Source organism: Leptinotarsa decemlineata, unplaced genomic scaffold (genome assembly GCF_025532065.1).
Source record: "Leptinotarsa decemlineata unplaced genomic scaffold, Ldec_3_MD MMD2_tig00000010_RagTag_RagTag, whole genome shotgun sequence".
NCBI lineage: Eukaryota > Metazoa > Arthropoda > Insecta > Coleoptera > Chrysomelidae > Leptinotarsa > Leptinotarsa decemlineata.
The window spans coordinates 4,763,887-4,783,403 of record NW_027412538.1 but is presented as its reverse complement, the minus strand read 5'-3'; the positions used below and the strand labels follow the sequence as shown (position 1 = coordinate 4,783,403).

The 19,517-nt window shown below is 35.3% G+C and overlaps 1 protein-coding gene across 2 annotated transcripts in view; it reads left to right on the top strand.

Annotated features, from left to right (window-relative positions):
- The window catches only part of side (motor axon guidance molcule sidestep), a 249,718-nt gene that overhangs the window by 70,296 nt on the left and 159,905 nt on the right, over nt 1–19,517 (top strand). Inside the window, exons 3-5 of one of the 2 annotated variants that reach the window (XM_074171289.1) lie at nt 10,950–11,164; nt 11,478–11,594; nt 12,786–12,992. In XM_074171289.1, coding sequence (XP_074027390.1) covers nt 10,950–11,164; nt 11,478–11,594; nt 12,786–12,992 — 539 coding nt within the window. Of the gene's footprint in view, nt 1–10,949; nt 11,165–11,477; nt 11,595–12,785; nt 12,993–19,517 lie in introns of those variants that run through there. The other variant, XM_074171290.1, reaches the window with a different exon arrangement.

Sequence of the window (19,517 nt, the reverse complement as noted above, 5' to 3'; positions counted from 1 at the left end):
ATCAAGTAATCTATACACCATGAGGACCACAAAAGGGTATATAGGGCAGCCTCTGGTACTCTGATAGCCTCACCTTGAAGAGTCGTAGTTGCAGTTCTGTTGCCGTTCATAGCCAGATACGATCTTATAGATGCTCCTTCAATATCGAGAAATACAACAACCTTGTTGTCGAGGGATTGGGAAATTTTCTCTATAAGGTTGTTCAATGCCGAAAATGTCGATATATCGGTTTGATATGCATACCGGTGGTTATTCAGAGGGGATGCATATAATGACACCCTCTTGATGTGTCCGTCCAGTATCCTCTCGAGTCCTTTCAACAGGAACGCTGATTGAGCTATACCGGGTGTCCCACATTTTATGTGACAGGCAATATCTGGTCTGTTGAAGGAGATACACAAAAATGTTTCATACAAAAGTTTTAGGAGTTCATAAGAGCTATATTTTTATATAATTTTTAAATATACAGGGTGTTTGGTGTAGGTGCTACAGACCAAAATTCCATTTTTTAAAATAGAACGCCCTGTATATCATTACATATTCAGATGCTACGTTAAATTCTGATATCATTTCATGTTTGGTTTTTGAAATTCGGTTACGGCGTTGTTGAGTTATTGCTTAAAATGTAAAGTCTTGAGAACGACTATTATTTTTTTAAATATCTCATACAATTATTCTCTCTGCATCAGATCACATGAAAATTAGTCAAAATTTTGGGTGTTCGAAGTAATGGTTTCAATTTTGAGTTGTGGAATTCAGTCAGGAATCATTTTGAATATGAAACAATTGCGAAAATGAAAGAGGTGTATTCGAAAACAAATCTTCAATTAATAACAATGTAAATAATATAACTTGATAAATCATTTCATAAGAATGGTAGGTACCTAGAAATAAGTCATAAAAATTGTTCAAAGTGATGTCCATTAGATATTATACAGGCTTCGAAACGTCGAATCACTTCTCTCGTACAAGTCGCCTTTATAATATCAGGCGTAATATCACTGCACGCTAGTCGAATTTTCATTTTCAGATCATCCACATTCAAAGGGGGAGTAGTGAAAACAATATCTTTTAAATAACCCCATAGGAAAAAATCAAGCGGTGATAAATCTGGGGAACGAGCCGGCCACCGAATTGGACCCTTATTACCAATCCATCTATTTGGGTACGTTCTATCCAGATATTCAGTAACAAACTGTGAATTGTGAAGAGGAGCACCATCTTGTTGCCACCAAATTCCTTGTCGTTCTGCTATGGGAATATCTTCCATCAACTGGATCAAATCATTTTCTAGAAAATGTAAATATCGCAATCCATTGAGATTTTCATTGAAAAAGTAACAATCCACACCATACATTAATACCCCAAGTAGTTTGAAAATTACTTTCGCGGACCCAGTGGGGATTTTCTTGAGACCAATAGTGACTGTTATGTCGATTCACAACTCCATTATTGTGGAATCGCGATTCATCGCTCCACAAAATTTGACTGAATATGTTAAGACTTTCATGTAATATTACCTGAATACAAGCAATGAATTCAAGTCGTCGTTCAAAGTCCGTGGGTTTCAAACCTTGTACCAACTGAATTTTGAATGGGCGGTATTTATTTTCTTTCAAAATTCTCTGTACATTAGATTTACTCACACCGACTTCTTCTGCAAGAGTACGAATAGAAACATGTGGATGAATAATAATATGAGCCAACAAATTGATCTCTAAATCTTCAGTTCTAACAGATCTCGTATGATGACGATGCTTTATAGTAGAAGGAAATGACCCAGTTCGCAATTTTTCTACAACTCTCGAAGAAGTCATTCGTGACGGAATGGGTCTGTCTGGAAAACGTTCTTGGTATAGACGTTGTGCTTGACGGCAGTTTTTCTGACATTCCCCAAAAATTATTATCATATCAATGCAATCACTTGGACTAAACGCGAAAGGCATACTGGAGTTTTCGCACAAAGAACACAGTTACTGTTTTGCAAAGAATCACTGAATCGAACTGACAAGTAGATACAATTCAACAACATTTGTTACTATGGCATCAACAATCATAAGCTACTTGATGAAATTGTGCAATATAAAGCAATTCACCCTCAAGTTAGTCACATTCTCAAGAATTTCAATATTATATTCAACTGATATCGATATCGTATCGTAGAGGTGAGAATAATGATTTGTATTCAGAAGTAGTCTAGTTCAATTCAATAAAAGATATAGACTGGATTCGTGTACGAGTAAATAAGTGTTTTTGAAACTTTATATTTAAGGAAAAGTGCAATAACTCAACAACGCCGTAACCTAATTTCAAAAACCAAACATGAAATGATATCAGAATTCAACGTAGCATCTGAATATGTAATGATATACAGGACGTTCTATTTTAAAAAATGGAATTTTGGTCTGTAACACCTACACCAAACACCCTGTATATTTAAAAATTATATCAAAATATAGCTCTCATGAACTCCTAAAACTTTTGTATGGAACATTTTTGTGTATCTCTTTCAACAAACCAGATATTGCCTGTCACATAAAATGTGGGACACCCGGTATACCACCAACTGGGTGGTATATAGTTATACGTCAGACTGGCTCCATACAATTTCATGAGAAAAGGTAAAATTATCTCCAGTCCGTTTTGAAGGAGAGCTGGAACTATATCATTCTGTCCAGGAGATTTGAAGGGCCGAAAAAACTTGATAGCACATTTAACTGCCGGTGCTGTGATAACCTTCTTGACGAGCTTCCAATCGTTCTTTTTTGGGCGTTTAGCGACTTGGAAGACGGGAAGTTGTTATCAAGAGTCAGATTTCCAGAAAAGTGGTTTTCTATTAAAATCTCTGGAGTTTCTTCACTAGAGGTCGCGAATGTTCTATCGGGTCGTTCATCGACCCAATTTCAGCAGTCGGCTCTCTAGAAAGAATCTTGTGAATTCTTGTGCTGCGTGGTAAATCAGAGATACATCCAGGTAACTTCCTCCAATACTTCCGTTTTGTCTTTCTAATTTCCTTGTTGTATGTTGGTAGAATGGTTTCATAGAGCTGCGAGTTACCTGACTTTTCAGCTCGATTTGATAGTCGAACTTTCATTGAATATATCAATATTCAATATTAACAATTTTTCGAATTTTCATATAAATGAGAGAATGTTTCTCTTGGTACCTATCTTCTGTTCGAATCTCAATATTTGATACAAATAATAGTCAAAATTTTGGAAATTGGTTCTACAAGAAACTATAATGAAGAAACGTATCTCATTGATTTGTTATTGAATACGGTTGTCAAAGAATCGTGTACACAACACGCTCGAAAACAGTTTTTTGGACCCGCATACATATCGTCTTAGAATTTTTTATACGTTTCAATGAAATAGTATTTTCCGGATTTGTTACGTAAATTACTATTTTAAGTATCAAATCTGTAATTCTTTATTTGTTATTCAGGTGTATTTCAATATTTTTTTGAGAAAAATTATATGCCATATTCGCTAATATTTCCAAATCTCATGCAGTTTCCCATAGTTTCAAAATTATTAGAAAACTCGATAACCACCATTGCATTACATCTATATGGAGAATTACAAATCGATGGAGATTCCGGAGGCAAGTTGTAGACGATCCATAATATTTAGTCGAAATACGTACTTATAAATCAAGAAATCCCAGGCCCTGGATTGCAATTTGCTGTGCTCACCAGTTTTCTTCTTTGAACTGGATCTGGCATAAAGGGACGCATGTGATCCTGCTGTAGAATATAAATTCAGAATGAATTTTTTATTACCTTGGGTTGACATATCTGCCAATATTTTTTTGTACTAAAAATCAATAATCTACTGGATATTTTCTGCTGGAAATCAGAAAAGATGATTGAGCCTACGCGCTAGTAATTGAATGAATTGGTAGGTCATGACAAAAGATATTGCTATATTATTTCGTGTATTCTCATTCGGTCAAACCTGAATTTCTTTGTGAGTCCAATTTTTTTTCAGCAGAGAAAAATATAAATTGTTCTGATATGTGGTGGAGAGTCACCGTTGCGACAAGCTGCAGATATTTTCAATCAGCAACATCCATAAAAAACATTCAATTCAGTATTTCATCAGTTCAGACTTCCGTTGTCTAATATAATATGATTTCATTTGAAATCCCTGAAAGAATCTGTGGAAAATTAAAAAGATTAACCGAAAAAATAACAATTTCATTAAACAAAGTACTGAAATTACAAAGGAATAACATACAAGCAACAACAAAAAAATAATAGTTTGCATTATTTTTTTGTTGTGTCTTGTATGTTATTTCTATGTAATTTCAGTTTCCTGTTTAATGAAATTTCTATTTTTCGGTTACCCTTTTCAATTTTCTTACAGATTCCTTCAGGGATTTCAAATGAATTATATAAGACATTATATTAGACAATGGAAGTCCGAACTGATGAAATACACCACGAAACATTGTCAAACACCTTCAAACATTCAATTCAGTACTGTTTCAAAAATGATAGCGAATAAATAGTAAACCAGCAGCTGAAGTCTAAGACGTTCTGATATTGGTATCATTGGCAATAGTTGAGTTCGAGGTTTGGGAACTTGAGTGAAAGTTATTCGAATTTGCGGTTTAGTCAGATTGACAATTTGAATAAAAGTTATATAAGTTGAATGGAGTATTCGATTGGGAAAATGAATGACAAATATTTGATTCAGGATCACGAGGAATATGGAGAGGAGTATGGTGTTTTGGAGTATGACACAGACGGAAAAGAAACCTTTAGACGTGCAGATAGTCATGACATGGTTTGAAACAAAACAGTTCGATTTTACTGAAGCATACCTGCTTTGATGACTTTCAAATAAAGTTGGGTCAATGATAGATTATATCAGTGAGAATTCATATTTTGATATTCAATTTCTTTCAGAACTGAATCCAGTAAAAATGTTATGGAAACTCCACACCTCATTTGCAAATATCTTCTCAGAACTTAATCTTCATTCAACTATCTTCATTAGTCTACTACCAACTCGCTTCAGTGTTGAACGAGTAGGGGAAATTGGGTGTTGTAATTTTGTCGTGAAACATAGTTCAACTTCACGCTGCTCTGATTTGATGAATTCAGATATTTCTTGTCATAACTTTCGAAGTTTTTAATGATTTCAGTTGTAACATAAATCACTCATACGCAATAGCTTTTTCCGAGACTTCATTTGGTTCAACTATAAGATGAAACTAATTCATCATCGTAGATTTTGATCTCGTAGGTATATCGATATAAAAAGTAAGTTATAATGCTTTTTGATAATAGTGAAATAATCTCAAAATCGATTCAGAAGTTACACAGTTCCAACTTCAGTAGATTCACCTGCACCAGCTTGACACGAGTAAGTTGGCAGAAAGATGAATTCGGAATTCTCTTGTTTTGAATATTTATTGTTGATGTACCAGTAATTTCATATAGGGTCCTCCATGATGCTCTTTCTAACGTGAAATTTAAATAAATTAGAAGTGTTTGAAAGACCTATTGATACCATTGTGTGTGGAATATATCGTCGTCCAATTCTCCATAAATCAGTCTGACTTTGACCGATGACATTGGTTATGTTGTTTCCGAGGACTGCTGTGGTTTTTGGCTTGTTCACATATACGAGCGTTTTGAAAAAATCTCACAAAAGAAAGTCCATCGGGATCAAATCGCACGATTTCGTCAGCCACCTCCATGTAACATGACCACGCCCTCAAATCCTTGTGCAGAATTTTCAATGTGGCATGAGCTGTGTGGCAAGTAGCGTCATCCTGTGGAAACCACATCTCAATGGTGACCATATAATCCAATTCACGCAAAAAACATGGTAATCATTGACCTATAGTGATGGCCTGGCTACCGTCGTTCTCGAAGAAAGGTGGGCCGATGAGGACGCCAGCCCAAAATCCACACAAACAGTGACTTTTTCGGAATGCATTGGAAGCTTTCGGATCTCATGTGAATTATTATCGTTCCAAATCCGATAATGTTGATTGTACACGTACCTTTCCACCCAGACATGGGCAACATTGCTAAAGATGATTTCTCGATCAAAATTAGGGTCAACTGCCAACTGCTCCAGTGAGTACACGTCTTTGTATATGATCAGTTCCTGGGTCAGATGAATTTTGTATATGTGCAGGTCCAAGTCACAACACAAAATTCGCCAATTTGTAGCCTGTGAAAGTTTTTGTGGGTGATGCAAAATCGACTGCCTCGGATTTTCCTGCAGAGTCTCACAGACAGTGGCGTACGAGTTTTGCCGATCGTTTACTGAACCAGTGGGCTCAAATTATCCACCACATTGCGAAAGGACGATTATGACGACCGTAAAATGAGCTGAGTGCGCGGTACGTTGTCTGAACAGACCACCCATGCGTTCTTGAATGCTATAGCCGACCGTGGTGATTTGGCAAAACAGTTAGAATAAATGACAACTAATTGAATAAATGTAGCTTCGCCAAGATGGCCGTTTTTTTTGAACCCCCTGGCATAAAACCGGAGTTTATTTTGCCACAGAATTTTGATCAATCGAGGTACTACGTTTTATATTGATAGTTTAGATTTATTTATGGATGTCAGAATTATGTTGTATATTTTTTCATTGAGTGTAGCTGAAAGGACTATTATATTGGATGGAAACGAAACATTCGGCGAAAGCAAATTATTCAAGGATTCCGTCCAAAGGATGTGCATAGGATGTGATTTATAAAGATGAACGTTATAAATTGTCCAAGTTTGAAAGTCCAATATCACATATCTCAAAACACTTTCTATTATCGTATGTATATTATGAGTCATAAAGATGTGGAACACTAGCATTTATGATAAATGGAACAATAGAACGAAAATAGAACAATTAAACAGCTGAAATTGTTTTCACTTCTGAATTTTGATTAGAATTTCTGAATCTTTCGAGTGCGAAGAAATATCGAACCTTGACAAAACAGTGGGAGCTTTCAAAGAATGCACATTCCTAACAGAATACAAAAGTGAAAGTAATACACCATGTTGCATTTATAAAAGCAGATATTTGAAATAACACATTTTTCTTGGTACCCACTAGATTTGTAAATAATTAAAAAAGCAGATCGCATCAATATATTCAATAACTTCACTTGTCCACCTGAAAGTCAATGAAACTCCATGTTCAATACACTGAATTGGGCATTTGAATAAGTTTGCAGGTGAGACATCAGTGACTTTCTTGACTACTTTGCAATGGTCAGCATTCGAAATACATACATATAACAAGTGGATGGTAGGCCATTTATAAATTATGGAAAGAATAGAGAACCAACGTCCGAATCTTGCGGTACTCCTGAATTAGATGAAAAATATTGACAAAGTTTTCCTCATATTTCATGTTTGAAACCATTCTCTCAAGTAACTGGTTAATTATTCCAAAAATGTATTGTTTCATTCATATATTGTGAGTTTTTTCAATAACAATTTGTAATCGACTTCATGTTTTTCTATTTGATTCACAGTAAAATGTTATTCACTTATTATCAGAAGACTTTTTCTGTCGAATCCTTGCCACGATTTCGAAACTTGAGATGCACTGTTTGGAACCTTTGGTGTAGTAATGAATATTACTGGAGTTTTTTCCCAACACCAAATCATGATTTTCGACACCTTATATAATAATCAGATAAATCTAATTGATAAAATATTATTTCAATACGCTATATACTATTCTATATGGAATGGTTTTGTTTTGCAATAAAACCATTCCATAGACTTCAGTTCATTAAGATTAGTTAGACAAGTTGGCAGCAACAGGCAGCTAGATGCCTATGAGAGTGTAGAAATAAGCGAACATAATATTTGAATTGAAGAGGTTATATTTTTTAGAAGTGATTGTTTATAATCACTCCTAAAATTGATAATTTTTAAGAAAGAACATTTTTGTCTTTCTACTACTATATCTTGATACAAAAAAAAGGATGAGGTAGTCTTCCAAAGAAAGGAAGGAAGTAACTCTATACATGGATGTGTAGATCATGCAAAGAAGTAACTTTCAGACACAAACTGAAATTCATGAATTAAGTGTGTATATTTTCTATAATGTTATCCAATTTGGTAATGAAGAGCCTTAGGGCAAGTGTCTTAAGGCGAAACATCGGTGTATACCAGTGAGGATGGCAGTGTTCTATGTAAGTGCAATTTGTTACCATTCATTTAAAGTAGAACTCATGTGAATGATATCTGATTTTTATTCCACAACGAATTGAAATACAAACTGAGTAGAGAAAAGTATCTTCTGTATAATTCAGTGTTCATATAGAATTATTTGTTTCGAAAGAATTTTTTCTTTCGTACAATTCAATGTTTATATGAAAGTAGCTGTTTCAGGAGGACTTTCTTTCAGTTTGTGTCTGAAAGTTACTTTTTTGCATGATCTACACATCCATGTATAGAGTTACTTCCTTCCTTCCTTTGAAAGACTCCCTCATCCTTCTTTTTTGTATCAAGATGGAGTAGTAGAAGGCCAAAAATTTTCTTTCCCATAAACATAATAATATTATGAATAACGATGATGGATCAATACCTAATAGTATACTATATAGCTTACTGAAATAAAATGTATTTATTAGATTTACCTGAGTTTTACATGAGGACACATTGTAAAATTAATTTAAGACAAGTAGATAGGGCATTATTGTAAAATTGAATTTTATATAGCTGATAATATTCTAATTATTATATTCACCTAATTATTACATAAGGACACATTGTAAAATCAATTTAAGACTAGTTGGTTAGGCAATATTGTGAAATTAATTGTAAGACACTCAAGATGCAGGTATGTAGAATATGTATCTATGATATAAATAAGGATAGCCTTGTAAGTATGGTTATTTTGATCTTTCTCTTGAAGATGATCACTTGGTGATCGAAACATGGGTCGAGGTGGTAAAATAACGGTCTAGTGTTGGCAAAAAACCCCAGTAATTTATAAATTCAATAGTCTAAACAGGCTTTAACAACATTATAAGAAATTATGAATGGACTGACCCGTAACTTGGATGAAAATTCATTGGTGGCAATGATGAAGCTACGGGTTTAGCAAAATGTGTCTGGAATTGAAAAACGTTTGTTAAAATTGTTTGACAAATATCATCGTTAGTAATAGGAAATGCCATCCTTCTCAGGAATTTCTTTAGGTTCCAAATATGTCGTTATTATAAATAACTTCCGACTTGTAGGTACTATCGATAAGATACTCCAGATACTGCATCACAATTTTATATTTCATATCATCAAAATTCCACGTCGCGTCTCCCTCTATTCATTTTCATTCATTTCTGTGTTCTATACCTTTTTCATTACTATGCAAAGTCCACAGAGTCCATTTCAGACACGTTTTGTTCCGCAGAATTCACGTACTGATGCAGAAAACAACTGCAAACAATAAAATTATGTTACCGAATATCATAAATTTGGCATGATAAAATCTGAAATACAATGAAATGTATGACGGAACAATGGAATACTTTATTGGGCGCTGTCAAAAGGATACCGCGATAGTTTGACGATTTGTTGAACGTGCGGAACCCATCACGTGCTTTTTTATCAATCACAAATATCAGGTGTCACTTCAACACCCCATAGGCGTAGTTATCAAATTGTTTCGAAAATTCACGTAACGAAATATATTGCTATTGTTTGCTAAGAGATATTTTGGATTACAAATTGCTAATCGAGGTTTCTGCCTTATAAAATCGAAGTTAGATGTTGGTTAATTTAATTTTTTGGCGTATAATTACTGGTGACATTTGGAAGTATATTTTTGGATGTAGTAAAGTAATAATTGAAACGAGTTGTCCACATTAATAACCCTCAGCCAACAATTTACCTCCGGAAGAGCAATTATCCACTTGATTTATAAAAATATCTGTTAGATGAATATTATAAACGTGAAACTGACCGATTGTAAGGGTAATTTCGTTTTCCTCGAATGAACGGAGTTTGACGTTTCTACAGATTTTCAAACATGAATTCCATAACAGAAGTGGACCTGGTTACTCCTACCCTCCTCTGGTATCTGTTATCTGTAGTGTAGGGAGGGTGAGTGTAGACTCACAGTATTTACGCCACATGTGACCCATTGCACATCGTCCCGAGAAGTTGTCCTTCTAGGTCATCGTCAATCCTGTCCTTTCTAGGAAGGTGAACAAGTCACTAGGAGACATCTTCTTTATATTGGCAGGTATAGGTCAAGACTCGCCGAACACACACTCTCTTTGGCAACCTTGAGGTGTCTCACGGTGGCCTCCGTGAAGATTTTGGAAGGTGCAGCGATATTACTGTCGTTGCGCAGCTTCTTCTACCTTCTTGGGGTTCCCTCAGCGGAAGTGCACAAGTGACGGAGCTTTCCTGCAGGGGCAGCCAGTTCCTTGCCTTTATTCAAGGCGGAGCTCTTGGCGCCCACCGTAGGAAGTGCCCTTGCTGTTGAAGATGATCTGCTATGTCCAGCCTCATTCCAAGCGGTAAATTGGGGTGGACATTTCTGTTCATCCCCAGCCACCGCCTCAGATTAAGGTGAGTACTTCTGTCCAGCCTCGGGATTGGTTTTTGTTCTTGTTGTTTTTGTGTTGTTTCATTCATGAGTGTTCCCACGAGTAGCAAGGGAAGAGTTGGTCACCTATGGCGGAGCCCCGCATCACCAGAGGTAGGCTGATTGCAATGAAGTTCCGCCTATCGACAGTGTTCCTTACATCTTAGCTTGGCTGGTCCACTGGCATGTTTTGCAAAGACTTTTGGGAGGAGTACCCACGAGCACTCCTACCCTTATTTCGGAAAACCTGGTTTTCGTCGACAATTCAATTCAATCTATATAAAAATATAAACTCTCAACATGAATCTCTGAGAATATAAAAAAAACATCAAACATATTTTTACAATCTCGAAAATTCTTTTGTTCCAGTTTGGATGCCCGAGACGGTCCTATAGATAAAGCCTCTCATCTAGCGATGAGTGATGACCTGGGCTCTCGAAGCTACTTCATCACTGAAGATGAGCCATCCAAAGCCAGATTACGGATTCAAAACATCAACATTCACGACCAAGGAGTATTCAGATGTCGAGTGGACTTCGTCAATTCTCCCACAAGAAATTTTCAGGTCAACTTGACTTTAGTAGGTTAGAGTTGCATTCCTGAGATTGTCAAAGTCATTAGCTCTAATAATGTTTGAGTCATGTTTTATGAATATTACATTATATTGAATCGTGTTTAATGAGTTTTCATCTTTTTGAAAAAATGTCTTGAAATTGAAACTTGAATTTAAATTAAGTTGGAAGTAATCTGATATTACTTTGATATATCAATTTAGAGTCTCATATTAGTTGTTTATTGTTATTTCTGTCCTTTTTTCCATATTTCCTTTTGATAACCCTGTCTGTCGCAAGAAACCTGAGAATAACCCTTTCGAAGTGTTCATTTGCTTGATTTCAGATCAGCCTTCTGCACCAAGAATATTTGACGCTGAAGGGCGAGAAATCAAAGTGAACCATCCAGCCGGACCATTTCTGGAGGGATATGAGTTGTTTCTTTCATGTCAAGTTACTGGAGGTGGGTTGAGACCTGTTTACATAGTGCTTGAGTTTTGGTAAAACTAGTTACGTTGTCCATGAGGTTGTTTGCAAATGGTGGAGAAAATGTCACATATATGTACAAAAAACATTTAGGTGAATTTGACTAATAGAATCGCTCATAAATATTACGGTCAATTATTATTGAAATTTTTGCAACGCAAGAACGAAATAACGAGAAATTGAAGTTCATGGATTATAGCTTATAACAAAGTAAATCACCAGTGGTAACGAAATATTCAATTGGTGCATCTCAAAAATTGGTATCATAGAACACAAATATTCATAAATATATTTCTCAATATATTTCTCATTCAATAGCTTATATAGAAATGAAACAGATGCCTGATTTTTTTTTTTTTCTAAGGCTACAAATTCAAATCTGCATAGCAGATCGGGGTAATCACAATTTCTTGAAGGATAAGTTCCGGTTATTCTAATAGTGAGAAATTTTAGAAACTTTTTTTGGACTCTATCAATTGCTGATGTGTTTTGATAGTATATGAGATTCCATATAATGGACTCATATTCTAGTTTTGGCCTCACCAGACTGAAATACAGAGAGGTCAAGGTTAGCATATCATGAAATTTTTGCAGTTCCTTATTATAAAACTGTATGCGCGGTAAGCTGAATTTATAATATGATTAATATGGTAGTTGAGAGTTAGTTGATGATCAAAATAGAGTCCTAGATCCCTAATATTCTCAGCTTTTTCCAATATAATGTTGTTGAGCGATTATCAGGGTGGTAATGAAAAAAAGTTTATTTATTTGATGGCTATCAAATTTTCAAAACTATGGAACAAAAAATAAAATACGGGTCCATATTCAAAAATACAAAGTTGAGGGTACCCAAGTTCAGCGTCACTCTCTATACAAATTTTATGACCATACTCTGATAGTAAAGATGAAGAAGGAACGACGAACATCAGAATTTCTAATTTTTTTTGTTTTTCTTGTTTATCTCTAGAACCAAATAATCCACAGTCGATATTTCAGTATTATTAGATAGTACCCAAAAATAGTACCCAATAGCACCCAAAAATAGGCAACTACAATTTAACGCACTCTTTATCATCTCCTATGATTCACGAGATCTGAATATATCAGCGCTTGTTTGAATATCATATTTCTACTATTTTATGATACATGGTGTTTATTCGATTTCAAGGTCGACCAAAACCAACTCTCACCTGGTGGTATAATGGAACGATACTGGACAGTGTGATAGATTCGAGTAGGGCCTCTCACACCACCGTCAATCAATTGGTGATAGCAAATACTCCCCGGCGTTTCAAGAAAGCCCGTATCGAATGTCGTGCTTCATCTTCAGAGACAGCTGGATTCATCTCAAGAGAGGTACCTCTAACAGTATTTTGTGAGTATTGGTCAGAAAGTGTATCTATTTTCTTGTTTTCAAATTGACAATTACTGAGTGTTTTCACACATTACGAAATTTCATCCTAGTTTGATTTTTATTTTTTGATGGAAATCTTGTTTTCAAGGTACAGAAATATTGACTAGATGAATTAATAGTTTCAAAATTGGTAGTTATGAAAAATATTGTGTTTTCGAGTACTCATATCCATGATATTCGCAACTTTATCTTTCAGAATCATCACTTTTCAACTTGTTTGTGGATGATTTGAATTTCTTCTGGTTGCTGATAGTCCTAAAATCTTCAAAGTGATTCATGATCCATCTGTTACAGAATTATCACAGTATTATTTATTTCCTTTTGATCGCTGGTGTGATAGAATCTTATTCCAATTGAATATAGACAAATGTCATGAATCCGCTTCTTTCCGAAACAAAAATCTCATGAATAGTCCATATGAAATGAAGCAATCAGAACTGGGAACAACAAATATATTCAGAGATTCAGGAATCACTCTTGACCCAAAAATGTCATTCAAACCCCATATTGCAAATGTTATTTCTAGATCATACATTATGTCGCTCATATTATCAACAAAACATCAATTCAAGTGAAATTAAATTTATTTTTGCTGTAAAATATCGAGATTTGGAGATGTTCATAAAATATAATATAACAAATACATAGTATTTGTTATATTATATTTTATTTGATGTTATAGGTTATAGAAATGAAATACATTTGATAGAATGAGAATAGAAAAGCACCTTCGCAATTCTTTTGCGAGTATTATGGTACTAGTCTAGAGTTTGTATGCAAAATTTGAGATAATTGTAAAATAGTCTCAAATAACTAAAGATTACGGCTCATTGTATGAATTTATAATTGTGTTTTTTCACTATTACTCTACCCAGTTTTCATTTTTGCGGAAATCTTCTTCACCTGACAATCAATGGCGAACCATCGACGTTGTAGCAAAGTACCATCAGGCTGGTAGGTTTTGAACTTCCGTATATTATCATCATCATCCGAAATGATTAAATTCAACTCTAGTGTGATTACGGTTTTCCTTCATTCTGGAATGATTTCTTATACTGACCGTATGATAGCGTGATATTATCATTGAAATTTCTGAATATTTATCAACCTAAAGACAGCGAATATTCTGGAATGAACATCGTTATTGTATTATCAAAAATGAATGCACACCATTTCTATAGCTAGCGATTCTGTCAAGAAAATCAACTAACAACTCAGGTGTGATTTCTCATTACACATGACTGAATATAGAAAAATTATTTCTACATTTTTCTGTAGTCTATCAACCTCATTCAATGAAGTTGCAGCAAGGCACCATCAGGCCAGTTAACTATGAAATTCCTTATATCATTAACATCAGTGTACAATATTTTATTCGTATATAATTTAAATAATCAAATTCGAGGCATGTTCCGTAACATTCGAAGTTTGTTAATACAGGTACAAATTATATTTTTTTCACATATAGTCAGTGGGCATACTTGAAGACTGGCTATAAATCAAATCATTTAAAAGAACAATTCGTTCAGGCCAGTCTCAACCCCCTACACTGTAGGTTGATGGACTGACACCTATCAGAAAACAACTACTCCCCTGGCTAATACCACGAAGGGCGTTGGATTATATCCGACAGGTGTCAGTGCAGGATTCTTCACTGAAGTTACTCCTGCATATGCTGTTGGCGATACAACTGCCGCAATAGATTTTCAATTATTGGAACACACTTGCAGACCGGTTTCAGGCTGTTTGGCCACCCGTCAGTGAAAGGTAGTGTATATCATCAATATAAAGTCGACGATTTCCGATAATTGAAAATCAAATTCCTTCAGAGTATCATTCCTCGAACTAAGCTGAAGCATACAACAAACAACAGGTTTGTCGTCGCCCCATCTGCCTGTGAACGAGAAACGAGAATCATGCACTGACACCTGTCGAATATAATCCAACGCCCTTCGTGATATTAGCCAGGGGAGTAGTTGTTTTCTGATAGGTGTCAGTCCATTAACCTACAGTGTAGGGGATTGGGACTGGCCTGGACGAATTGTTCTTTTAGATGATTTGACAAATTATATAGTTCGGCAACTGCGCATTTTTTGACCGCAAAAAAGGATTGATTGTCAAAAAAGGTTGATGATTCAGTAGTAGGGAAAAAAATTATATAATGGTGAGGTCGTTAGATTCAACGCGTAGTAAATTACAACAAACAGTAGATGAGGTTAATGAAAAAAGTTTAGAGGTTGATGAAGATTTTATTCTAAATTTTTCTGTTCACTATGTTATTGAGGAAATGTGCTGTAATATTAGAGAATGCGAAGATAAAATTCGAAATGAAAATACAGCGGCTTCTACCAGCTCAAATAGCAGGCAATCATCCCAAGGTTCACCACGATTACCTAAAATTGATTTGCCGGATTTTTCTGGAAAGATTAGGGAATGAGAAACATTTTATTCCATTTTCAAAAATTTAATACATGATAATTCTCCCATATAGGCGGATTAAGGGAGAGCAATGTGAAGTCAGCCAAGAATCACATTTACAGAGTTATTGGTGAGCAGTTACTTATTCATGAGGAGTTCAATGCCGTTTTGATTCAAGAAGAGGCTTTGTTAAATTCCAGACTCTAATTTCAATTGTCGACTGATTGCTCGGCGCCTCAAGGGTTGACGCCAGCACCTTTCTTAAGGCCGGGACACACTTATCATACACCATTCAGATCCGACTCCCATCATACAGCCGGACGAGTGTCTGAGAGAGAAATGGTACTTTAGTCCTAATAGACTAGTCCACATCGTTCCGATACGTAGTCGGGTGGGAGCGGGGTTCACTACGTATCGGAACGATGTGAACTACTCTATTCCGACTAAAGTACCATTTACCTCTCAGACACTCGTCCGACTGTATGATGGGAGTCGGATCTGAAGGGTGTACGACAAGTGTGTCCCGGCCTTTAACTTTGGCACCTTCGGATAGTTTGCCTGCAGTTAATGTGTTGCCACTCAAATTCAAATGTTCAGATTGTTTCCTGCTGATTGATAAGATGGTGCAATATTTTTGGAAAAGATGGTATTTAGAATACTTATATACTCTTCAGATTCGGAGAGAATGGAATATGTCTTCAAATTTAGAAGTAGGTACCATAGAGATTCTTAAATGTAATAGTTCTCCTTTGCATTGTCCTTTGGCAGTTATAAAATAAGTCCATCCCGGTAAGGATGCTATAGTGTAGAGGTATGTTAGTAAGGCCTGTTATCAAGATTTGACCCTTACCGACCCAGTAACTTTTGCCATTGAAGTAATACTTTTTTTTTCTTTTCACTTTTTTTTATGTTTGAGCAGAATTTATAATTTGTTTCATAAACTGAGTTTTTTTATAAATGTATTCATTATATATTTTTTTTTTCAATTTTGACTGAAAACTTTAGTTTTTCAGGGGGGCGGTAAGTTCCATACCGATCGAAGTTTGTTAATACAGGTACAAATTATATAGTTCGGCAACCGCCCATTTTTTTAAAGGAAAACAAACCGTATTGGTAAGAAAATGTAGTACCTATGTTCCTTGAGTTAATGAAAGACGGAGCTCCTGATATATTATTATTGTTGTTGTTTCATCGGTTCGTGATACATTCGAATTTAGTTATTGTTTGACCGGAAATAATTTTTCGGAAGATCTTTTGATTAGAGTTCATATTTCTTTCATTTTCCTACTTTACCTTCCTATTTTCCCTAACTGACAACGTATTGGTTGGAAGGAAGGAACTAGCGACATTTTTTGGGTGAATTGTGAATTTTTTAACCGAATTAGGTAATATTTACAACAAACCAAGTGTAATATATCTGACACAGTTAGTTGCTAAGTGTTGTAAATAAATTAGTTTGTGATTAGTGAAATATTATTGGAAATGAATTTGTTTCAGACAGTTAATTGATCAATCTGTTACAATATGAACAAAGAAGCTCTATATGGAATAAATGTTCGAGAAATGTCAACTTGCCTTTGAAAGTGAATATATCGAGATAAGTGTACACTTGAACATTTCTCAATAATTCGATTAGTCACCAAACAATGTTTTGAATATTATACATGGAAAGTTAAAACTTGAAAAGTATAGACAAAGTAAGGAACGCATTCGATATTAATTACTAGATCATAAACCCTTCCAGATGAGAAATGCAAATTATTTACCAAAAGAAATTCCAAGTAACATCACGTCAAATATTCAAATCACCTATCCATTCTTTCTAAATGTTCAGATTGAATTCTGCATATCCTCTGAATCCTCGTGTGTAGCAAGCTGTTCCATTTTCCCAGCATGAAGTCGCATTCCTGAACAAACTCATATTCAAAACTCTGTGGAAAAATAAACTCTTGGAAGTTAAAATCAATTGATGTCGATTCCATTACCATATTTTATGGTTCTTCTCCATTTTTGCTCATATAAACATTCATTGCTCTGTTTGCTATTGAATAAGACTTCTGGGAAATGAAACGTAGGTGTGGGTTTGTGCTCATTTTATATGTGGAGTTGTACAGTTTGTATTTTGAATTTGTTTCCATGGTTTCATTGCAACCTAGGGCTTTCCGTATATTCATTTCTGCATGGTTCATATTCATATAAAACTTGATCTGATCTTTATTTCTCCGTATACAAAATGGTATAGAGAATATTGAGATGATGGTACATCTTCCATTCATTCGTTGAATATCTGGTTGGAAGGTTTGAGAAATTCCAGTAAAAAGTAGTAACAATTTATCGTCTAACAACCTACTGTCCGTTAAATCCCTGTTAGCCAACGCATTTCGAAATATTGAATATCAGGCGTTTCTTTTATGTATTATTTCTCAATTATAAAACTGTCCCCGGGGCAGCTTTTGTCACATCTTTGATGGAGTCAGTTCTGAACATGGCCTCACTGGCAGGCCTTTCCTTTGTGTAATATTTTCCAACTATCAAATTGTCTTCGTGTCAGCTTTAATTACATTTCTGATGGAGTCAGTTATAAGCCTGGCCTCTTTGACAATATTTTCTCACACCTCGTTCCGATAGTGATCCATTTTTTCATTTCCATATTGGTTCTGTTCGATCATCAGAAGAAAATATATTTCAGCACTTCATTTTGTCCACTTCCAAAGCACTGTGAATACTTTTCATAGTTGGAGTTAAGAATAAAGTACCATAAGATAATCGATGTATGAACTCCATATTTTATTCATTCACATTTCACTCAAATAGTGATTTACTTCACCTTATTACGATTTGTCATGAAACAAGACTGACTATTTGAATAGAAGGGGTTATATTTTTAGGAGTGATTAATTTTTTGGGAAAGAAAGTTTTTGGCTTTCTACTACTCCATCTGATACAAAAAAAAAGGATGAGAGAATCTTCCAAAGAAAGGAAGGAAGTAATCAATTTGAAACTCTATACATGAATGTGTAGATCATGTAAAGAAGTAACTTTCAGATACAAACTGAAAGAAAGTCCTCCTGAAACAGCTACTTTCATATAAACATTGAATTACACGAAAGAAAATAATTCTTTCGAAACAAATACTTCTATATGAACACTGAATTATACAGAAGATACTTTTCTCTACTCAGTTTGTATTGTATATATTTTTTTTTCTGTATCAAAAACTTTCTTTCCCAAAAAAAAGACTGACTAATTATTTCATTGTACATATTGGAATGCATTTGTAGTGTAAAAGGATTTCTGATTTGATGGTTTGGCCCGGTTGTAGATAGTGTGAACCACCAGCCGCTGCTGTCTGAACGTCTCCTGTTGTCGTAGAAGATCCACTTTTCATTATGCGTGACGATCCGATCCGAAAGGGGATCGTTTTGGTTGCGCTAGAGCAAAGAAAAAGAGACTTTAAAACGTGACAATTTCTATTCAAATTGTGTTGCTCCCATATTTCTAGTTTTTCAATGTATTTTATACCATCAAAAACCGTATGGGAGCTGACGCCCATTTCTTCCGCCATCCCACGCACCGTTTGTGATGGGTCAGTCTCCTCTAGGGTCCTCGAATCCTCGTCATGGGTTCAGCTTGAAACTGCTGAATTCCATCCAGAAAAGATCCGCGAACATTACTTGTAACCTTGATAGTCTGGAACATCGAAGAAAGGTTGGAAATTTGTCTCTTTTTCATAGATACTTTCACGAGAAGTGTTCAAGTGACTTGTTACATTTGATTTCAACAAGAGCCACGGACTGTGGCTACTCATCGTTTTGAGGTTCAACTCAGTACACCTCGAACTTCACTGTTCAAGGACTCATTTGGAGAACGGTGTTTATGTGAACCAAACTTCTTGAGAACATTTTTCCAAATGGATATAATCTCCAGCGACTCAAGTCCAATGTGTTTTGCTGTTGAGGAAAATGCTTTTTTGGGATGAATCACCATCAGAAGCACTTTCAGATTGGGTGCACTCGAACGTACATATCAACGCGCTGCAAACTACACATTGAGACGGACGTTGGTCGC